Below are 20,010 nucleotides of genomic sequence, written 5' to 3' on the forward strand. Positions count from 1 at the left end.
TTCATGGAGCGTTATAGTGTGTACGGCATCTACATTTCGTCCACATTGCGTCGAATGACCCATAAAATTTCTCTTCCGATATGACGAAGCATTCGATCATGTGGAATATCAACCGTGAGTAGAGTAAGCATGTTTTCCGGCTACATCTTAACTTGTAGTAACGCGGAAAATTTAGTTATTCGACTGAGAATTTACTGTTCGATAAAATCCAAACTGCACCGACTGAAGGTATATCACGACATTGACCTTACCAAGGACAAACCACCCTGTTACTAGCGAACGGCATACAGCAGGGGTAGAACTGGGAATCACAGAGATCAACGTGATCGAGGAAGTGATTTCTAGCACCGCTTCTCGGGGAATCAATGCACTAGCTTTGCTGAAGAGAGCGCGTCATACGGACGTAGGAAATGCATAGAGAAGTTTTTAAAAATATCCAGAGGTTCATCTCCTCTTTTTTTCTCGAAAAATTTTCATCGATTTCACGTGATTAATGTCGATATTTTCGAATATTTATTATCTGTATGTTTATTTATTTACATCGATGATTAGAATTTCCGATAATAATTGGGTGGAACAAACGTATTACATTTGAATTGTTTCAACGGTAGTTAACAAACGAATCATCAGTTTATAGTTTACAGACCAATTTTATAAAATCATTCACAATAAAATTAAATTGTACTGATACATTGTCATTTCACGTTAAAATATACCGTGTGTCCCATCGTTTAGACGTTAGTATGTTTGGTTGCCTGCTCTTAAGTGCCGTCTTACCTATAGCGCCACGTTCATTGACGGATCTTAGTTGGACCTGCCGATGTAGCGTGAACCTGGCGCTCGATGGCAGGCAACCAGGCATACTGCGGTGTAAACGCTGGGACACGCGGTATGTATATATGGATAAATTACAAGTAAAAATATCAAACCGCAGGAAGGTAACCATAAATACGCATCTACATAAAAACGCTGTTAAAACCTATCTTAATTAACAAGTAAATGAAACACCACTAAAACTTACAACTGTAATTTGTGATTTAGAGAAAATTCAAACCTTGGCACGAAATGTATTCTGAATTACAATGTAATATCATTTAGGCCGATAGTTCATTGTGTTTATTGCCGATTAGGTAAATCCGATGGTGTCGGGTACGAGGTGAACTAATGATAAAAATGTTTCTGAGCTCAAATATCGGCTATTGGGCTCAGGAATCTGATCGATTTGTATAAGTCTTGGGATCTTTTTTCTCCGCTAAGTCAGTCATGCTGGAACTCCTGTCCTTAGAGAACCGAGACTCAGGAAACCTATGAATAATTGATAAGAGGGGCAATTCTTTTACGCTAGAAGCTTGTGAACTTTGTTTCTCCGCTTTAAGACACATTACAAAATCTTTGTCCAAATTGTTTTCATACGATTTCGCCATTCTTGATTTTGCTAACATTCGATGCTTTGCGATATTTGAAGTCGAACCCTTAAATCTCTGATTATGTTTCCGCTCCATTTTGTCATGTGTGGTATTTTCATTCCGTATCTCGTCTCCTTTACTGAATTGTTCATTATTTATGGTCGTTCCGACAAATTCAGCTATTTCCAAGTTCACCGTGTCAACGGAAATCTTTTTTTTAACACCATCTTTGTTCATATGTTCCCAGTTTTCGTCACTTTTTTTCACATCAATTACGATATCTTCAACAAAATTGCCCGTTCCAATTGATCTGGATCCTGATGCTTGACAATTATCCACCTCTTGTCCACTGCCACTTTCTTTTTGAAATATAATATTCCCGATATTGACAAGGCTGTTGTCTAACGACTTTGAAAAACCGCTAGTAGAGAAAGTCTCAGAATGGATTATTCCTGACTTTGACGAACTCGGTGATGTCGAATACCACGTAATACCCGTACGAGATAAAGGTCTTTTTTTCACATTCACTAACGGTTCATTTAATTTTTTAGACTCATTTTCATCATTTTGTTTAACTTTACACTCAATGGCTCCGAAGTCTCTAACGGAAGCATCGCGCTGCGTCTCACAGGTCTCCGACTTTACACTGCCGATCTCATTACACTCGTGACTTGGTGAATCGTTAATTATTGCCTCTGTAGTACTTGAATTTAACTTTCTTATTGGCAAGGTATTCAATCTTTCGACACTAGCTTGTAACTCCAACTCCCACTGGCTCGAAGTAGATTCACTCCCATCGACGGACCGTGCACTAAGTTGTTCCATGCGGTATTTCAATTCGTCAACATCCTGAAATTGTGTGAGCTGTAAAATTTTTGATAAGTTCGGCGAAGTGCGATTGACTTACCTCAAAATCTCGATGCCGTTCTTCCAAGTCTGGCTCACTGCTGGCTATAGAGTTTATCCTGGATAAGGATAACTTGTCTAATTCAGCTTCATAACTCAAACTCTCTGTCGGACTTTGAAGTTCCGCACCCACGCCCGGCTCTCTTGGCCCTTTGGTCATTATATCTGCAATAATATTTGCAAGTTGAGAAATTCGTGTTATTGATTGATACGGGCTAGTGTGTGGAATATAGGGAATTAATACTCACCATATTCACGTCTTCGTTGATGAATTTGATTACTGATGTTTTCGAGAACTCGAAGACTAGTCGCATACGAATCCTTAGCTTTTTTAACTCGTTTCTGCAAATATTCTACCCTACTCTTCTGTGTTGCGAGCATCTCGTCGCATTGAGCTCTGACTTCAAAATACGGCCTGGATTTGATTATTGCTCTGCGATGTTTCTCTTCTAGGTTCTGTACTTTTTTTTCTGCATCATGAAATAGGGTAGCACATTTGAGGTGCTCTCTGCCACACTCAGCCTTTTGATTCTCTGCATCCATTACCTGATATTGGTTCATATTTGTTACATAAGATTTTTAAATTTTCAAGGTTTTCATGCCCAAAATCAGTAAAACCAAAATAAGCAGATGAAATTATAATTTACCTTGATAGTAGCATGATTGAGCATATCTTGCCAGGCCTGATCAAAATTCACCTCATGTTGATGTGATATGAATCTTGTTTCAGCTAAGGCAACTGTTTCTTTAGCTGCGGCATGAATTTCATTAGCCCTCTGAAAGAGCTGAGTTTGACGTTGGCATTGTACCTAGAAATTCACAAATTAACACTTGTGCAATAGAGTCAATGAAACATTTGGTGGAGAAAAGTGAGTAAAGACCTGTGCCTGACGAGCCACTTCTAATGCTTTATAGTAACATTTTGCTTTTTCTATACAGCTACGTCCAATCTTATTGGCAATTTCTGTTAGTCGTCTTGTTGATTCTGATGATAACTGACGAAATGCTGTATGTGCCTCCTAGAAAGTAAGTCACAAATAGAATTGCACATTGAATGGAACACATATGTGCAAAGATAGGTTTTAATATCCGTATATGTCCAAAGTTTGCACTTACATCTAACTCTATTTCCAATTTATTTATCTCATCAGTTGCATTGTTCAAATTCTCCAGCTCTATCTGTAGGTGAAGAAAGGGTAAAAAAAATTATGCATGCCATCATCGATAACTAAATCTTGAATGACTGAAGGTTTTTAAGTTGTACGTAAACAAAGTAGGGCAAAGTGCCAGGCGGTGTCAGGTGGAAAATTCTGAATGCACATAACCTATTAGCTGTCAGGTAAATAACAATACCGTGACATGTCAAATTTATATGAAACACATGGACCTCTTTGAATGGGTACAACGTTACAAGTGTCTTATCGAGGGAAGAATAAAATTAACGGACTGATGAAAGAGGTCAGTCACCTGGATGCGGGGATCCAAGGGCCCCTCGGCGTCGACGCCCGCGTCATCCGGGACGTCCATTCTTTGTTTATAAGCTTCATTTAACAATTTTGTATCATTTTATCGTAATTTTTCGCACTTTATGTGGACGCCTCCATAGATGAACTCGATATTTCATATGATTATAGGAACACTGACGTAATACGACATTTAGTATGCAAGGTCAGGTTATATTTATAAATCTCACTGGTCTAACACCGAAGAGGAACAGAGAAAACGTTGAAGATGTTCTTCGCTCCTCTGCGATTGCGTACTTCCTCCGACTATCAGAATGCACCTTTAATCTCTTACTACGATCGTTGTACTAGTATAGTGTAAATAAAAAAAATAAAAAATCAGCTGCTCGAGCTGCAGAACCAGCAGAACCGTATTCCTGCACCGGCCATGTTGAGGTCACGTGGTTGTGACCAATGACGTCACCCTTAACTTAAGATTATGAATTCACCGCGCGCACCGACATCATACGCAGCAGTGAGATAGTTTATCAATTCTCATTTTTGTCAAAATATGAGTGACTCATTACGATAATGATCACATAATGATTCGTCAGTAGCACCAAGATTTGTTTTATTACACTATTCAGTCAAATAAGGTATGGCTGTAGCCATGTGAATGTGATCGAATTCACGTTCATATAGTATCGCTCATAATACGAAATGACTCATTTCGATTTTGCATGTAACGTTTAATGTACCAGCGATAAGAATCGCAACGCGCATGGTTGCCTTTTAATTAAGGTAATTAAATAGACCGTGGGAAATGTATAGGTAATAATCGTATCTGCATTATACATCTTGCACGCTCGCATAAATTCTGTTTAGCTGACCTACCCCAGTGGGGTGGTCGAGATTCAATTAGAAGATGCACGTGCTTCTTACAGTTAGACAGAGATCGATTGTAATAATAACAGTAATAATAGGATGGGCTATTTTTCAAAGAAAATTATTCCCATTTTTCTTACATTGTTGTACAAGAAAATTAGCAAAAGAAAAAAAAAAAACGAAATTTTAATTTCGGTGTTAATTACCCAATTAAAACTTGACTACTGTTGCCCGATGGGCTGCTGCTACCGCTCTTACTGTCGTTGGTTGTTAAAAATATTTTAAAATGATATAATAATATAGTTTATGGTACCTCGTTTGTTAAGACCGCATAAAACTGGTGGTGCAAGAAATAAAACCTATCCCCACCACCTCTGCACGTACTTATTCACTTTCCGGAAATTACATATTTTATTGCCACAACTAGAGCTGCTGATATCGCCGCACGCCAGACCTAGCGCCAGACTCGCCGTACACTTATGTATTTTTTATGGAATATCCTGCAGGAAATTCAGATGCAGAGAAATTCTAAAAATATATAGATATATACGAGGATGCGTTATTAGATCGAGCAAAGTCGACGGATATGGGACCATCCGCGGAAATTGGACGAGTAATATATCCGCGAATATACGATCGTTTTGAAATAAGATTACTCGAAAACTCGAAGTAGATTACACAGCGGATTCATTTATTTATTTATTCATATTGATCTAATCTATGGGAACCTTTATAAACTACGAAAATACAACTTGGTGCAAACAACTTTCTAGTTCGCGATCGTCGAGTTTATCTTAAAGTAAATTTCATGCAACACTCGAAGAACCGCCCCAAATGTACGTATACGCTACTCTTGTACGTAGGATATCTAGACCTGAAACAGCTAGGCAATAATATGCATATCGTGGATTTATACGATATAACATACGATACACATTGCCGCTAGGTTGTATATTAGGCACTAAAACGCTCAGACCTGCGGGTCATATTATCAGAAATAATCTCCGGAAGCAGATGATAAACTTGCTTATCATCGTAACGATCTACACGGTCTGACTCTTGAATACATAATTCCTATATACCTGTGTGATATACAGACATGTCGGTCTGTTTATGATTTATTTATATGATATACATATATGTATATGTCACACATTCATGATTCACAATTTGCGTTTATGTAAAACGTAAATCTGTAATGCGTTGTAATTTTCAGGGTGAAAAATGTCAAGCCACAAAATTCATAAGAACGCCAGAATTCAAGCCGCACATTTGATACTTATTCTATAGTTCGAAAAATAATTCTTCACGGTGTGCCAGTACATGAAACGTATCAAAATTTTATCCAATTTTTGTGATTTTAACAATTTTTTTCTCGGTTTTAAGAAAACCAATTCGAAAAAGTCACATTTACAATTCACAACCCTGCACTTGAGCGTTGAGATTCTATCCCCGATTTGCAATCGATACCTTATGTTCTTTGGTTACCTTGTGTACATCGTTACTGTAATATATTGAGAAGGAAAGTAATTCGTTCCGCGTGGCTAATGGGATCACGAAACAAACTAACGTACACCAACCAGGTGCAGATAAATCGTGACTATAAATTGAATTCGGGCTAATCCCAAAGACCCCCGTCGGTCCCGCGTATTAGGTATATAAAATTTTCACTGTCGCATCGTCAAGAGTACGGAGAAGAAGAAGAAGAAGAAGAAGAAGAAGAAGAAGAGGGCTAATGTAAGAAGAGTTGAGTTTATATCTCCAAGGCTCGGTAACTTGGTAAATTAACTTTGTCTTTGCCCGTTGAAACCCTTTTGGGATTAGGTATAAAGTATAGGCGTTAAAACTGCCGCCCCTACGTCCCTTCCCATCCCTCCCGAGTCTAGGGGTATAAGACGAACGGCTTAGTGCGGAAAAATAAAGAAATTTGGTTTACATAACGATCGGTTTCGTCTTCATCATTTTTCGGATCTCTTTAATTTCGGGTCTCTCTGATTATAAATTATTCGATCTAATCAGTTTTTCATACACATACATCATATATCGAAAGAAGTTTGTTCTTTCGAATTGACGTTCAAAAATAACTTTTGTCGGCGTCTGGATTTCTTATATTTTTCTTTGCTTAATTGTTGTTCCAGAAAGTCTCCGAGGGGTTGTTGAATTATTGAGCTGGAAAGCGATATCGCGAGTTAGACTGCAGGGATAAACTATAATATCAGTTATCGGCATAATGTGGTCAGTTCTGTGGATTTTTTTTTTTTTTTTACAAATTTTTATGAAGCAGTCTGCAAAGTTTCGAGTACTCGATATCACGATGGACTTTTGCTAAATGTAACGTGCGGAGGTTGTTAAAATTCAAAACAGATTTATCACATTTTAAGTATAAAAGTACTCCTGGTGATAAAATATGATCGATTAGTTACTCGGACGCCTCTCCATCGACTCCCGTATTTCCGTAAAATCCAGAATCCGTATAAATTTTATGTCGGGGAAAATAAAAGAATTCAAGAAAATCATACTCGAACGTGACGAATGAAATCCGGATTTAATACGAATAACAGGCGTCTCCGAGTAAGTCAAACGGAAATCAAGTATTTTTACAATTAGATTTCATCCGCAGTGCATTTTACGTGCATGATTCTTTTCGTACCGTTTAATGTGTAAATCTGGCTAAAAAAAGTATTTGGAAATTCTTAGAAAACCACGTAAAATTGAAGTAATTTCAGTTTCTCCTCCCTCGAAAATTTTAATAAAAACTTTCCTTACATTTTCCATTGCGACTTACATAAGCTACTCGTTAGTTTCTTTAGTTTCCAGTTACTTGTTTTCTACTTTTTATCCTAGCTCTTCAAGTAGCTTGCAGAAAAGTCTTTAAGGAGCTTCTGAAAACAAAAGACCGGCTTTAAATAAGCGTCTAGAAAACTTTGAATGCGGTAAAAAACGAAAAGAGTTGAACGTCATAAACAAAAAGTTATAAATATAAAATGAATTTGAAAAGATAAGAAAATTTTTACATCGAACGTGAGATTGTACGTCACGACAAAATGTGTAATTTTTTAAACGAGATTAATATTAATTCTTGTTAAATTATATCCCGAGTATTGTAATTTAAGGTACCTACACGTAGTTGACAAATTTTCGTCGTACGAGTACAAGAGAAAATTCATAACACTTAAGAGTGTGAATCGAAAAAGTTTTACTTATACGGAGTGAGCTTCGAAAGATCTATTTCAAAAGTTGAGAAGTCTACTAAATGGGAAATTTCATGTATCGCGATCCAGACTATTTTTTATCCAATTCCCTCGATTTGGAGAACGAACGTTGCAGATAATCGTTGGAGAAATGATCTCGCTGCATTTTTCCGTTTCCTTTTCCTCCATTCCTTTTTCGTTTTTAAACACTTAGCTTCCGGATCGTCGAGGGAGAAAATTGTGGGAAATTTGTTATGGCGTCGAAACGTGGAGAAGACATGGGCTCCGACTTGACGCAAATATCACCCCACGCGGCCACCTTATCCTTCGATCAAATTGCAGCACTTTAAAACTGCGATCAATCAACGCGACGCTTTTCGAACGTACGCCAAAACGATTTTACACATCAAAAGATTTCAAGACGACTACGACGACTAAACTTTTCTAGCTATTTAAAAGCTTCAGATGCTCGCACACTTACACGGTTATAACACACGTACGTCGACTCTCGATTGATAAACCTTTTCAGAGTTCAAATGGTGTGTGTGTGTGTGTGTGTTGGAATCATCATTCACCGGATGAATGATATTATAGTGTACGCGAGAAAATTACGTTTCGAACGCATGTACTACGTACAATGGGCCATTGGATTGATTAAATTTTTGACGCATTTACTCCGTTACGTCGGATTTTCGTTTGTTAACCGAAGATGAGATTGTTGAACGGCAACAATCGAAAACGAGCGCCAAGTTTGTCATAAAAGTATTGAAAACCCCGGAAGTCTATATTACATCCGTCGAGTGGATATACCGAAAGTTATCTCACCGTGATATATACGTACCAGATGAACGCGAGTTAGACGATCTTCTTTCTCTTTCTTTATTCGCGAAATTTAACTACATAAATTACTGCTGCCACGGATGGAAGTTGGATAACGAAGATATTAAAGGGACTGTATAAAAAGCACGTTGATTGCGAGTCGTTTAGAATTGAATTTAAACGCGGCTCAGCCATCTTCCCCCGTTCCTCGATTTAACATTCTTTAATTCAACCCCGAAGTTGTTTCGAATATAATGAAATAAATTAAGGTAACCAACTTGTTTCCCGTAGTCGACTATCAAGTTGATCGTCTATAGGTATATAATACGTGTGCTGTTTTCTTAATTCGCTACTTTAATTGCGACCCGTTTCTTGTATATCTGGTTCAAATTCATATGTATACAGCTCTCGTTATTCCACGACTATTTCATGGTCTATAACTCGCGTACCATGATAAAAAATTATTTTCTAAAAAACTGAACAAAAAAATTTGCACACATCTGACAATAATTTCGAATCATAAAAAAGTCTTGTTCAGATTCTTTTTCTTCTTTCATTATTCCTTATTTCTTCGTTCATAATTCAACGTCTATTTCTACGTTGAAATGACAAAGAAAATGATTTGAATACAGGTGTAAGTATATATTTGATGAATAAATTATAAATATATAGTTTAAAACCGTACGTATGCACTACGACCACGTACACAGGTAGATGTATATATTTGCCGTATACATATGTACATGGGATGGAAATTAGTAATTTCAAGATTTTACCGTCGGTCGTAAAACTTGCGATATACAACCCTTTGCATCCTGCAAAAGAGCGAGGATATAATTATTGCCCGGACGTGCCTATATAAATGCACGTGGATAATCATCGAATAATCCATATCTACCGAATATAAAACGTCCAATTCCAGGATATATTATACATCCCGGATAGGTATCTCTTCAGCTTATATACCGATCGTATATATACATATATAACTCGATAGAACCTCGAAAGTCGAAACTAATATAGAAGTTATCCACTCAAGATGATGACGTAGAGTGACGTCCTCTTGGGGATGGTTTGATTGGCCTATAGGTACCCGATTAATTCTTCTTCCTCAGACTTCCAATTCCCACGATATTCGGAGATCGAATGGCCGACAAAAAAAAAAAAAAAATGAAGAAGAGAGACGAAAAAGAAACAAGTACAGGGGCTAAAAAAAGAGGGAAGAAATAAAAAAAAAACTAGGAGACAAATTCACGTAGACCGTGACGGTGGCAGAGAGTAGAATCCCCGCCTGCGATAAAAGTCCTCAGGGAAGTTGAATAAACGTTTAGTTTTATTTTTCTGCTTCTCCTTTTTCAGTTTTTCCTCTGCTTTTTTCCTTCTGAAAAAAAGTAGCTCTATATAACCGACCTGAGACCTTATTCGCAAAGCCCTTCTAACGAGGAAAGTGGCATAACAATCCCAAGTGTCTTGGAGAATAATAGACGGGCCGCTGCTGCGGTGGACCGGTTTCGCTTGAATAAACACATGTGTGCTCTTCGCACGTATATAAAGCTTTTTCATAATTGCGTCTATATAAAAGCACATTTGATTCGCTTCCTCGCTAATATTATAAGACAGGAACCGTCGAGGAGACGAATGGAAACGGGAAGGCGCGCTGAGTGTCAGATTTTGAATTCCCATTCATTTAGGCAGCGGCTTTAATGAGTAGAGTCGTTATTGGGTAAATATGTACTCTGTATATATATGTTCCAACGATTCATTAACCTTTTACGCCAAGGCTTTGGAAATCGACTATATTCTATAGGTCGTGTCGTTACGATAGAATCTTCTTGGAATACGTATTTCAGGATTTAATTCGGCTAAATATCGCGTACTCGGTATCAGCGAGGAGGAATTTAAATCGGGGCTCGCTGCGCCAACCCCCGCTTTTCAACTTTTTAAAAAATCACGTGCATTGAGGTTCAGGTATTTTTTAATCTCTGCCCACGGAACCGACAAATTAGAATCTTAATCAAATCTTTCAACGGGCTATAAAATGAGGGGAATTCGGATTTAAAGAACCGATCCGAATAAAGCCAGGTATCCGTGTACCGCGGACACCTCAACATTTGGGGAGTAGATAAGAGTCGCGCAACCGGCAACCCTTGCCGTACAAAATTATCACCAAATTCAGCCACGACGTTAGTTAATGCCATAGAAAAATTTGGAGCTACGCGGAATCTAGAGAGGGAAAAATCCGATTCTTGTTCAATTGTCCAATGCAGACGGCTTCAATTCGCATTCGGTCATTTTGTAATCAACTTTTTATCAACGCCACTCAATTTAAATTTCATCAATATAACAATCGAACTTGATTCATTCTTGAGAATCGCATTTTAAAGTTTGATACGACAGACTCGCTCTGGTCTTAAATTTCTCCCTAGAAGATGTGAAGGCAATTTCGAGATCTCAATAATACGTAGAAAATTGAGCTAGATTTCACATAATTCGATTCAATTTGCGACTTTGATCAGCGCGAAATGAGCTGCGCCATGGGTATTATTGAATCTATTCAAATTATGGTATACATGTATAACCCGATGTCTGCGATTTCCGAATGTTTTTCTCAACCAATGCGGAATCATTGGTAAAAAATATGACCTCCCCAATTTCGATTTCACTTCAGCTGGATCAAGGTCTTGGGTCGATGAAGACAGGCAAAAAATTCACCACCAAAATTTGTGTACACGATATCCGGAAGGGGTTTTATTTCATACACGAGTTTTACAAGAATTTTTCTTCAATATAGTTCATGTCAAAAAAAAACGAAAAACGAACTTGATAAAAACTCGAAAAAAAATGAGAGAACAGTTAAAATCACATGTCGGCATAGAAAGATATTGGGAATCTAAAGAGAGTGAATGATTATTTGGAAAAAACGTGTTTGAATTTAACCCCCTGGTTTTTAGGGGCTCAGTTTTACAGGGGGTCATATTCAAGCTGTGTTGATTTACAAATAATTATTCACATGTGACCCAGACTCTAGGATCAAAACTGAATTTATCCTTTTTGATTATTTTTTATCCCATGGTTTCCAAAAACTTACTCCCTCATCATCTCAGAGAAAACTATTTCTGATTCTAAATGCTGTATACCTGTACAGGTATGTGATGATAAACATTTTGATCAGGAATATTTTAGAATTTAATATATTTTACACATAAGTAACCATTTTTGTCCTCTTTTTTTTTTTTAACTAATTCATCTACACTCTCCGTTTGATATACAGCCATTGATTTTAATTGATTCAATACTCTTAAACAAACCTCGAGTATCTTAACAATATCATTTTATTACTGTAGATCAGACACGTCATTATAATTTATAGGGTATATTCAGTTCGTTTGAGTCACGCATACATATGTATATGTATAATGTATATAGATATATATTTATTTATTCATAACCGCTTATATACTCATACAGTTAGATTATTAATTCAATATCCCCGTAACAGCGACTCTTTTTTTCTCAATTTTTTTATCTCCCTTCTCTCTGGTTTTACGTATATATTTAATTCAATGTTATAAACTTCCATAATCAAATATATTTACATGATATATCTTTTCCATAATATTTCCCATCATCACTATAATTTTCTTCATTGTCTTATATTAAATTCTACGTGGGGGTGGGGCGAGATGACGATCACGTGGTTATAGTACGTGTAAATGTATACCGAGATGTATCGTTAATTTATAACTACAGATTCGTCGTGTCTCATAATTTTTTGCAACGTTATCTCAAATTATTCTGTCTGAAGGCTGTTTATGCATAGTCGCACCTGAATAAGGTTATCGAGAAATTCAGAAATCATCTCGTTTAGATTTTCTTCTATTTCGGTTTTTCAGCCCAATTCCCGAGCTCTCTATAGGGTCAGGTCATATCAATTAGATTCATTTACTTTGTTCTTCTTGTCTGTTGGTCCATGGTAATTATTCGAATTAAAATTATCATTATTTAGCATTGTTCTTTTAATTTTAATTTTCCTTATCTTTTGACGTCGTCATACACAATCGTTTGAATTATCATTATTATTATTATGCTCGTATCGATTAATGTTTTACTATACATACACATCTGTTCATTGATATATATTAGGTATAATTAACTTTATTCGAGGATTGTTTTTTGAGTAATTTATTCTTGTCTTCTCATCGTTTAGTTTAGTTCTGTCTCTTTTTTTACCTTTTTATTTTCAAGTTTTTTTTTACTTCATTCAAAATCTAATAACACAGTTCTACAATAAGCGTATTGGGTCCGCTATATCGATTAGAGGATAAGCATTTGGAATTGAAGAATCAATTTTTCTCCGTTCGATCTCTTCTGTTTTTTTTTCCAATTTTCGCAGGCTTCATCGCAGTAAGTTTCTTTTTTTTTGGTTTCAGATTTTTTACTTCTTTATGGATGTTTCTTTTATTATTTGAAAATTGTTTTAAATCGAGATTCATTACACGGTATAATTTTATTATACATATATGATTGTTTCATACTATATTGTATATGTATGCATGTGCATCACATATAAAATAGTGCGATGATGATTGTACCTCACAGTAAATTATTCTTCTCTCTCGTCCCTTCCGTTATTTTTTTTTTCTTTAACTTTTGTTTCTTCTTTTATTTTTCATAATCCTAATTTACGTTATTTCTACGCGATTTACATTTTTTCATTAGTTGATTAATTTTTTTTCATTTATAGTACATTATATAGTACGTATACAATTATATATGTCAGCGTAATTAATTAAATTAGAAAGCAAATTGATTGATTTATTTGATTACTTCATATGTATGTATATGTAGGTATAATCTTATGTATAGTATATTATCCACGACATTATAATAAGATCGTATATATATATGTATTTATACATAACATTTAGTTACATTTACAATGACAATCATTTGGATTAATTTAATTGCCGATTTTTTTTTAGATTTTAGTCTGAATATACTTCAATTTTTATGTACTATAGTTGCTATCACTATGAACAAGTGCATTCGTTACCTGTACAGGTAGTGTATATATATTATTTATATATTTAAATATAATATATATTTCTGTATCCTAATAAAAATTGATGATTTATATTTATTGCCATTTATATATTTATATTCGAAATACTTTACAGTAGGTTCGAACAATTTTCGGGAAGTCCATGTTTTTATGTGTGGTATACCTATGAATACATATATATTTAATCATATTTGTACGTAAATTGAAAGATGTTCGTATATTTATAATCAATAATTATTTACAAGAAGGAATACTATAATTTATATGCATTTGGTTATTTTTCTTACTTTTCAATTCATATATAGGTACATATAAATACATCCTATCACATAGGGATTATTCATAAATTTATTTCAGTTGGGTTTTTTTTTTTTTTTTCTCTTAAATTTCTTTTGAAGCAGCATTTTTTGGTCCTTAAAATAATTAAATTATTATTCGTAACGATACTGTACACATTCAGATTTTTCAGAATATACTCGATTTGTTACACTCAAATATATATATAGCTTATTTCATTATCATAGACAAAGATTAGAAAAAAAAAAACGAATTACTTTATTATATACGTATAGTTTATCTTCATAAATTAGTTGATCTATGTATCATACAGATGTACGTATAATAAGTTTGTGATTTCCTATTCATCCTTTAACATTGAATATTTAATTACGTACGCGTATTTACATTATCATATAATATATTCACCCACATCGGTGTATGACAGTTGAGTATTATAATCAAACTATCAAATGTTAAATGAAAATAGTCACCTTTTTAATTACGTTTCAAATTAGGTCTATTTTTAATCTTAATTAGGTAAATTCCTCAGCTTCGAAATTATAATGATAATATTGATACGTGACTATAAATAATAATTGTTTTATTATTTAGTGTATACGTTTTGCGTTATATATACCGATAGTTTTGAAACAGGAGTAAAAATTTTTCCATTCTTCATTATCAGATGTTTCTTAAGGTTTAATTTTCGTTTTATATCTATTAGATAGATAGATGATTGACAGATAGAAGGTTAGCGATGTGATTGTGTTAATAATAATAACAATAATGATAATGATAATTGTCAATAGAATTCTATATATTTCTATAATTCACGATTATTATTTTTAGACGAGAAGTATACAGTTTGCTCGTAGAACGGACTTTGAAAAAGTGCATCTTCCAGACGCGACGGTACGTTTCATGATTCCGAAGAACATTCACGCCACTCCACATCAAATAATTCATACCGAAAACGGAAATGAAGACAGATCGAGATGATGGTGATTAACAAGTATAACAAAAAAATTAAATACCACTGTTGTATTTGAACTCAATTAGTCTCAAATGAATGAATACATAAACTCAAATCATCTCAGATGCATAAATTTTCCTAGAATATTGTCGGTCCAAACGAATAATCATGATTAAATGTGAAATGATAATCTAATTATCTGCACGTCTGTCCAACATATTAATTAGTAGATACGTTGCAGCTGTGTCAGACAATTTGTGGAGTTGTTTTCTCTGTTTTTATTCTTTCAATTATATTTTCGTTTTCCATTTTTCAGCAAAAGAAAAAAAAAAAAGAAAAAAAGAGCGCGAGTTTGCTCGCGGAGTGTGAAAAATTTGGTACGGTCTCAGTTAGTCGCTCAGAAAAGTAAAGGAAAAAGTAGAAAACTTTGTTTTTTAATTTTTTCCTCTCTTTTCTGTCCTCCATGGTAATTCAACTCGCACCAAAAGAATTTACTGAACCTCCGCGAAAACTGGCAGTGAAAAGAGCGAGAGAGAGAAAGGAATGAAGAATGAAAAAAAAATGAAGAAAACCGGATAAAAACTCAAGTCAGAGGTGTCGTTTGCCGCAAAACTTAAAAGTTCTTGCACAGAAATTGTCAAAAAAAAAAAAAAAGAAATAATATGAGCCAACATAAAATGAGAGAAAAATAAATTTATAATAAATAGATAGAAATAAAGGAAAACTAGGATGAGGTGAAAAAAAAACAAAAAAAAAAATTTCTCAAGAATCTTGTAAATTTTTTAATTAAACTTTTCCGAGGTAGATATCACAGTTCAAAGTTCCCAAAGCTGAAAGGGGAGAGTTTTATATATTCTGAGGTATGCATATGACGTATATGTATGGAGATATACGGTTGTCTGTGTACGTACATGTCACACGCGCATACCTCGGCATTTTCTTTATATACGTATTTTTCGTATAATTTTTTATAAATTTTCCAAATATAGCGCGGTAGTGAAATACTCAAAAAATATCTATGAAAGCCAAAACAGTGGCGAAAAAATGAAGCAACAAATTGAGATGAAAGCGAGTGCAGGTAGGTAAGAAAGAATGAGAAAACCGGTGCTGCAATGTGTGAGTCACGTTAATTGAAATTCTAGCTAAAATATCCGTCAATGGTTCTCGTAAAACTTCAAGGGTCAGTGTTTAGCTGCTGCTGTGTTGTCCGGGCGGAGGCTAATTAGCATGTTATTAAAACTTCGAAAGTGGGGAGCACAAGTCACAGACTAGGCATTTCTCCAATTAATTTCACATGTAAGGATATTGTTTGAAAAAGCAAATATCAGTTTGCTCCATCTGCGTAGATTCGTCCGGGGATCGAAGGCGGTAAATACAAAAAAAAATCAAATAAATAAATCATCGTCATATAATTTATTACGATGATAAAAATGATGTTAGTTAATCAATTTCCTTTCACTCACCGTTTTGTTACTTTTGCCGGGGGAAATTGTTCCTTATTCTTCGAATTCGTGACCTAATTAATTATTTCACAAAGATCTCAACATCAACGAAGTGAATAGGTCTAGTAGACCTTGAAGTTATCAGCGAATTATGTACAAGCGAGCGGTATGAATTCACACCGGTGTAAATGTGTGTGTAGATGATTTGGAATATGAGAAACGCGTATAATGATAATATATACCCTTGTACACCCCATCGGATAAAGTGGGTGCCACTTTGCGTCGTCAGTCATGTGGTATTCACGGTACATATCATCCTCCCGGAGTCTTTGAAGATTTCTATTTTCTAATCAGATTTAAACTTAATCAACAAGTTCGCCCGAAACCGAGTACCGACCAATTTCGAAATGCGAATATTCCACGAAGGGAATTGAAAATCTCGTCGTCAGCGCGATGAAGTAGAAACCAGTAAATACCAAAAGTGAAATAATGGGAAAAAAAAAATACCGGCGGAAAGATGAGGTGTGAAAATGAAGTCGTTCAACGGGATGTTGTTTCGCGCAAAAGTTTTACATTCACGGAAAGGAAGTACAACGGTGACGATGAATTTCTTTTGCGCGAGATGCGGAGATATTCGATATTCGTATTCCGAATGCACGGATCTTATACGTTATCAGTTTTATTTACCCCGATTTTATTTTACAGCACTCGCATCATTCGATTCGAAGAAATCAACACCGTTTCGTTGGATTTCTCCACTCATTTCTCTCGGGGTTCAGGATTACAATATTACAACGGACTTTCCCTCCTTTCCGAAAGCGCAAAAAATATTTTTAGCGAAAATTTTTATCGCACGACCGTCATTTTCTCGACCTATTTCGGATGGTATGATTAAAAATCAGACACCCTGTACGTTATATCGTAGAGTAGAGGTATTCGAATATCGATCTTTCAGGCTGTTAACCAAATGTCAAAGGTACATACGGAGCCCGTTTCACCCCGCTCCTTTTTTTCTCCTCTCTTTCGTTCACTTTTGTGTTCTCGATTCTACGATGGTACGTTGGTACGTACCTACATGACATCGTGCAGCCTCCAGGGGGTTGATCTGTACGTGTACGGTAATTATTCCTCGGAATCATCCTTAATGGGTACGTTATTATTATCATTATATTACGACAAAGATCGTATTATTATTATCATCATCGTTATTAATATTATTATAGGTGTTAAGGGTAGGAAGCTACGGTTGAGTAACTACGGATATCATCGTAGAAAGAATTACGACTGGGGCGCGACTGATAAATCATTTGAACTGCTGGCTCGTTCCCCGTATGATTTTTGATTATTTGTGCGTAGAATAATAGAACTGTGATTATCCGGGTGGATCCGCGATCGGGGATTTTTCGTCCATACTTTTTTCGTTTACGTTTGATATATAATTTTTTCGGTCAAACTTTGCGGGATGCGAACGGTTTTTTTTCTTTCTTTTCTTCTCATCTCTGTCGCGGTGGAGTGAATTATTATTGCGATTTTTATACTCGCGTCTGCATATAAATTGACGAATAAATGAATGAATTAATTTTCGTAACCTCCACCCTAAACCCATTCCTACATGTAATGACGTACTCCCATTCGTCGGGCGACGCTTCTCCGTCTTCTGCACAGAAGTTTTTTAAAGGCGTTCCTAAACTCCGGTGAAAATATCGTGTAGATCACCGGGTTAAGAGTAGAATTGAAGTATCTGAAAAAAATAGCGAACATCAGCCTACGGTGTGAAACTTACCTCGGGACTTCGTCTCTCCTTTATCCTCGCGAGTGCGTGTGCTTTCTACGGCTACTTTGTCATCGGAAATTTGTTTGGAAATCTCGTAGCGCGGTCGCACGCTTTTTTGCGAGTTCGAAATACATGAGATTCGTGTTTTTTTTTTTTTTTTTTTTCTGTCAGATATTAAATTGCTCACCCAAGCCACAGGAAGAAGTCGAGTAAATATTCGTTTATGTAACAGCTCTGGCAGACCGGAAGTAAAATCGCAACGACGAAAAATGGTAGCCAACAAACGACAAAAGCTCCCGTTATTATGGCAAGAGTTTTTGCCGCTTTTCGTTCTCTCTTTGAATCTGCCGCCATCTTTTTTCTCCTCGAAACCGGCAGACGAGGGGACGCTTCCATTGTTGGAGGATCCGCTTCCAAACCGTTGTGATAAGATGTTTTTTCCGGCGATGTGTTCGTTGAACTCACCGTCGTGAAGGCCGTCGTTGTTTCTTCAATTATTTCAATCGAAAAAATTTCAAAAATCGTTAATAATGCGGATACAGATAAACGGACGTTGAACGAAATTTTCAAAATTTCGTCGTTATCTCAAAAGTTCAGAATCCGACAGAGAACCCCGTTTCGGAAAGCATATAGTTGACAATCGTGTTCGCGATGATCGATTCAATTTTTATATCGGTTCCGATTCAACGGCGGTATCAACGATATACCTTCGAAAATTTGATACAGCTTGCCCCTAATATTACAATTTCTGAAACAGTTATGAAATTAAATGTCCATAGTTGTTATACTTGTATTATTATACACGGGTATAATAATCCCTGTACACGTTAATGCGTAGTGCAGGGTGTTAACGACGCATGAAATTAATTTCAAGCCAATCTGGAGAGCGCGTGATAAAATAGGTATCAACTGTTTCCAACATTAAACCCAACGCGTAACCTACTGAGATATTATAGGATTCGGTATATATTACCTACGTACGTACATTCGCGTGTCGGTGTTCACTGCAGCATCGCGCACCTAAAATATTTATGCAATACTCCGGCCGCAATATCTGACAACGCCGAGCTAAAACCCCTTGCTTACTTCGCGACGGTATATATAATTATAATTATAATTATAATTATAATCGTGACAATAATAATAACAATTGTTATATCCAATTAAGAGGGTCATGAAAATTCCATTGGGGGAACACCCATGAACCCTAAGTTTTCATGAGTTAATCAAAGTAACAGGAGTCCTAATATACAATCAGACCGCGTTTGCTGCACATTACGGTATAATGTAACGACCAAGAAGTTGGCTTGGGATTTTTTCGAATTTCTCAAATTTGAACGTTATATTTTAAAAGTTGGTATTTCAAAACTCATGCCGACGGTGCCGCGGTGTAATAGTTCTGAAAATCTTGAATGTTCATTCAATCGGGGGGGAGGAAGACTCGATACCATCGGGCCGGCACCTGTTCGCGTCACGAGTGTATCGAAAAATGTGATTTGACGAGCTGTAATCTTGGTAGTAAAAAAGTTCAGCCCCGTAGTTCGGTAATTTTAATATCCCCTTCTTTCTACCTGATATCGTTGGCAACGGTCTTCCAATTACGGCTACAACTGCGGCAGCAATTCCACCGGATACTTGGGACTGGGCCAACGCTCCCCCGACGGCGTGACTTCCGCCAATTGGTCTCGGTGGCGCTCCCATAGTTTTCGTCGTTCCTGTATAAAATAGAGCAATCGGAGGATAAGAAAAAGTTAAAGAAACGTGCGGCCCTCTTGAGAATTTTTGTATAATTTTTAACGCTGGAATTTGAACGGTCGTCTATTTTTCTTTC

The 20,010-nt window shown here is 36.0% G+C and overlaps 2 protein-coding genes across 3 annotated transcripts in view; both read right to left on the bottom strand.

Annotated features, from left to right (window-relative positions):
• Nucleotides 1-487: 487 nt before the first annotated feature.
• Nucleotides 488-4,214, bottom strand: LOC105685823 (SH3 domain-binding protein 5 homolog). The gene is made up of 7 exons (XM_012400257.3): nt 3,780-4,214; nt 3,429-3,491; nt 3,194-3,331; nt 2,960-3,121; nt 2,561-2,858; nt 2,314-2,477; nt 488-2,255 (listed from the first exon to the last, which is right to left on the bottom strand). Exons 1-7 carry the CDS (start codon nt 3,837-3,839, stop codon nt 1,206-1,208), a joined length of 1,935 nt encoding a protein of 644 aa, XP_012255680.2. The 5' UTR covers nt 3,840-4,214; the 3' UTR covers nt 488-1,205.
• Nucleotides 4,215-11,369: 7,155 nt separating this feature from the next.
• The window catches only part of LOC105685727 (5-hydroxytryptamine receptor-like), an 85,184-nt gene continuing 76,543 nt past the window's right edge, over nt 11,370-20,010 (bottom strand). For both annotated transcript variants that reach the window (XM_048649359.1, XM_048649358.1), the window contains exons 7-9: nt 19,751-19,894; nt 18,367-18,667; nt 11,370-18,146 (exon numbers count right to left, since the gene is read on the bottom strand). In XM_048649359.1, coding sequence (XP_048505316.1) covers nt 18,014-18,146; nt 18,367-18,667; nt 19,751-19,894 — 578 coding nt within the window. In that variant the 3' untranslated portion in view covers nt 11,370-18,013. The remainder of the gene's footprint in view (nt 18,147-18,366; nt 18,668-19,750; nt 19,895-20,010) is intronic.

The sequence above is a fragment of the Athalia rosae genome, chromosome 2 (genome assembly GCF_917208135.1).
Source record: "Athalia rosae chromosome 2, iyAthRosa1.1, whole genome shotgun sequence".
NCBI lineage: Eukaryota > Metazoa > Arthropoda > Insecta > Hymenoptera > Athaliidae > Athalia > Athalia rosae.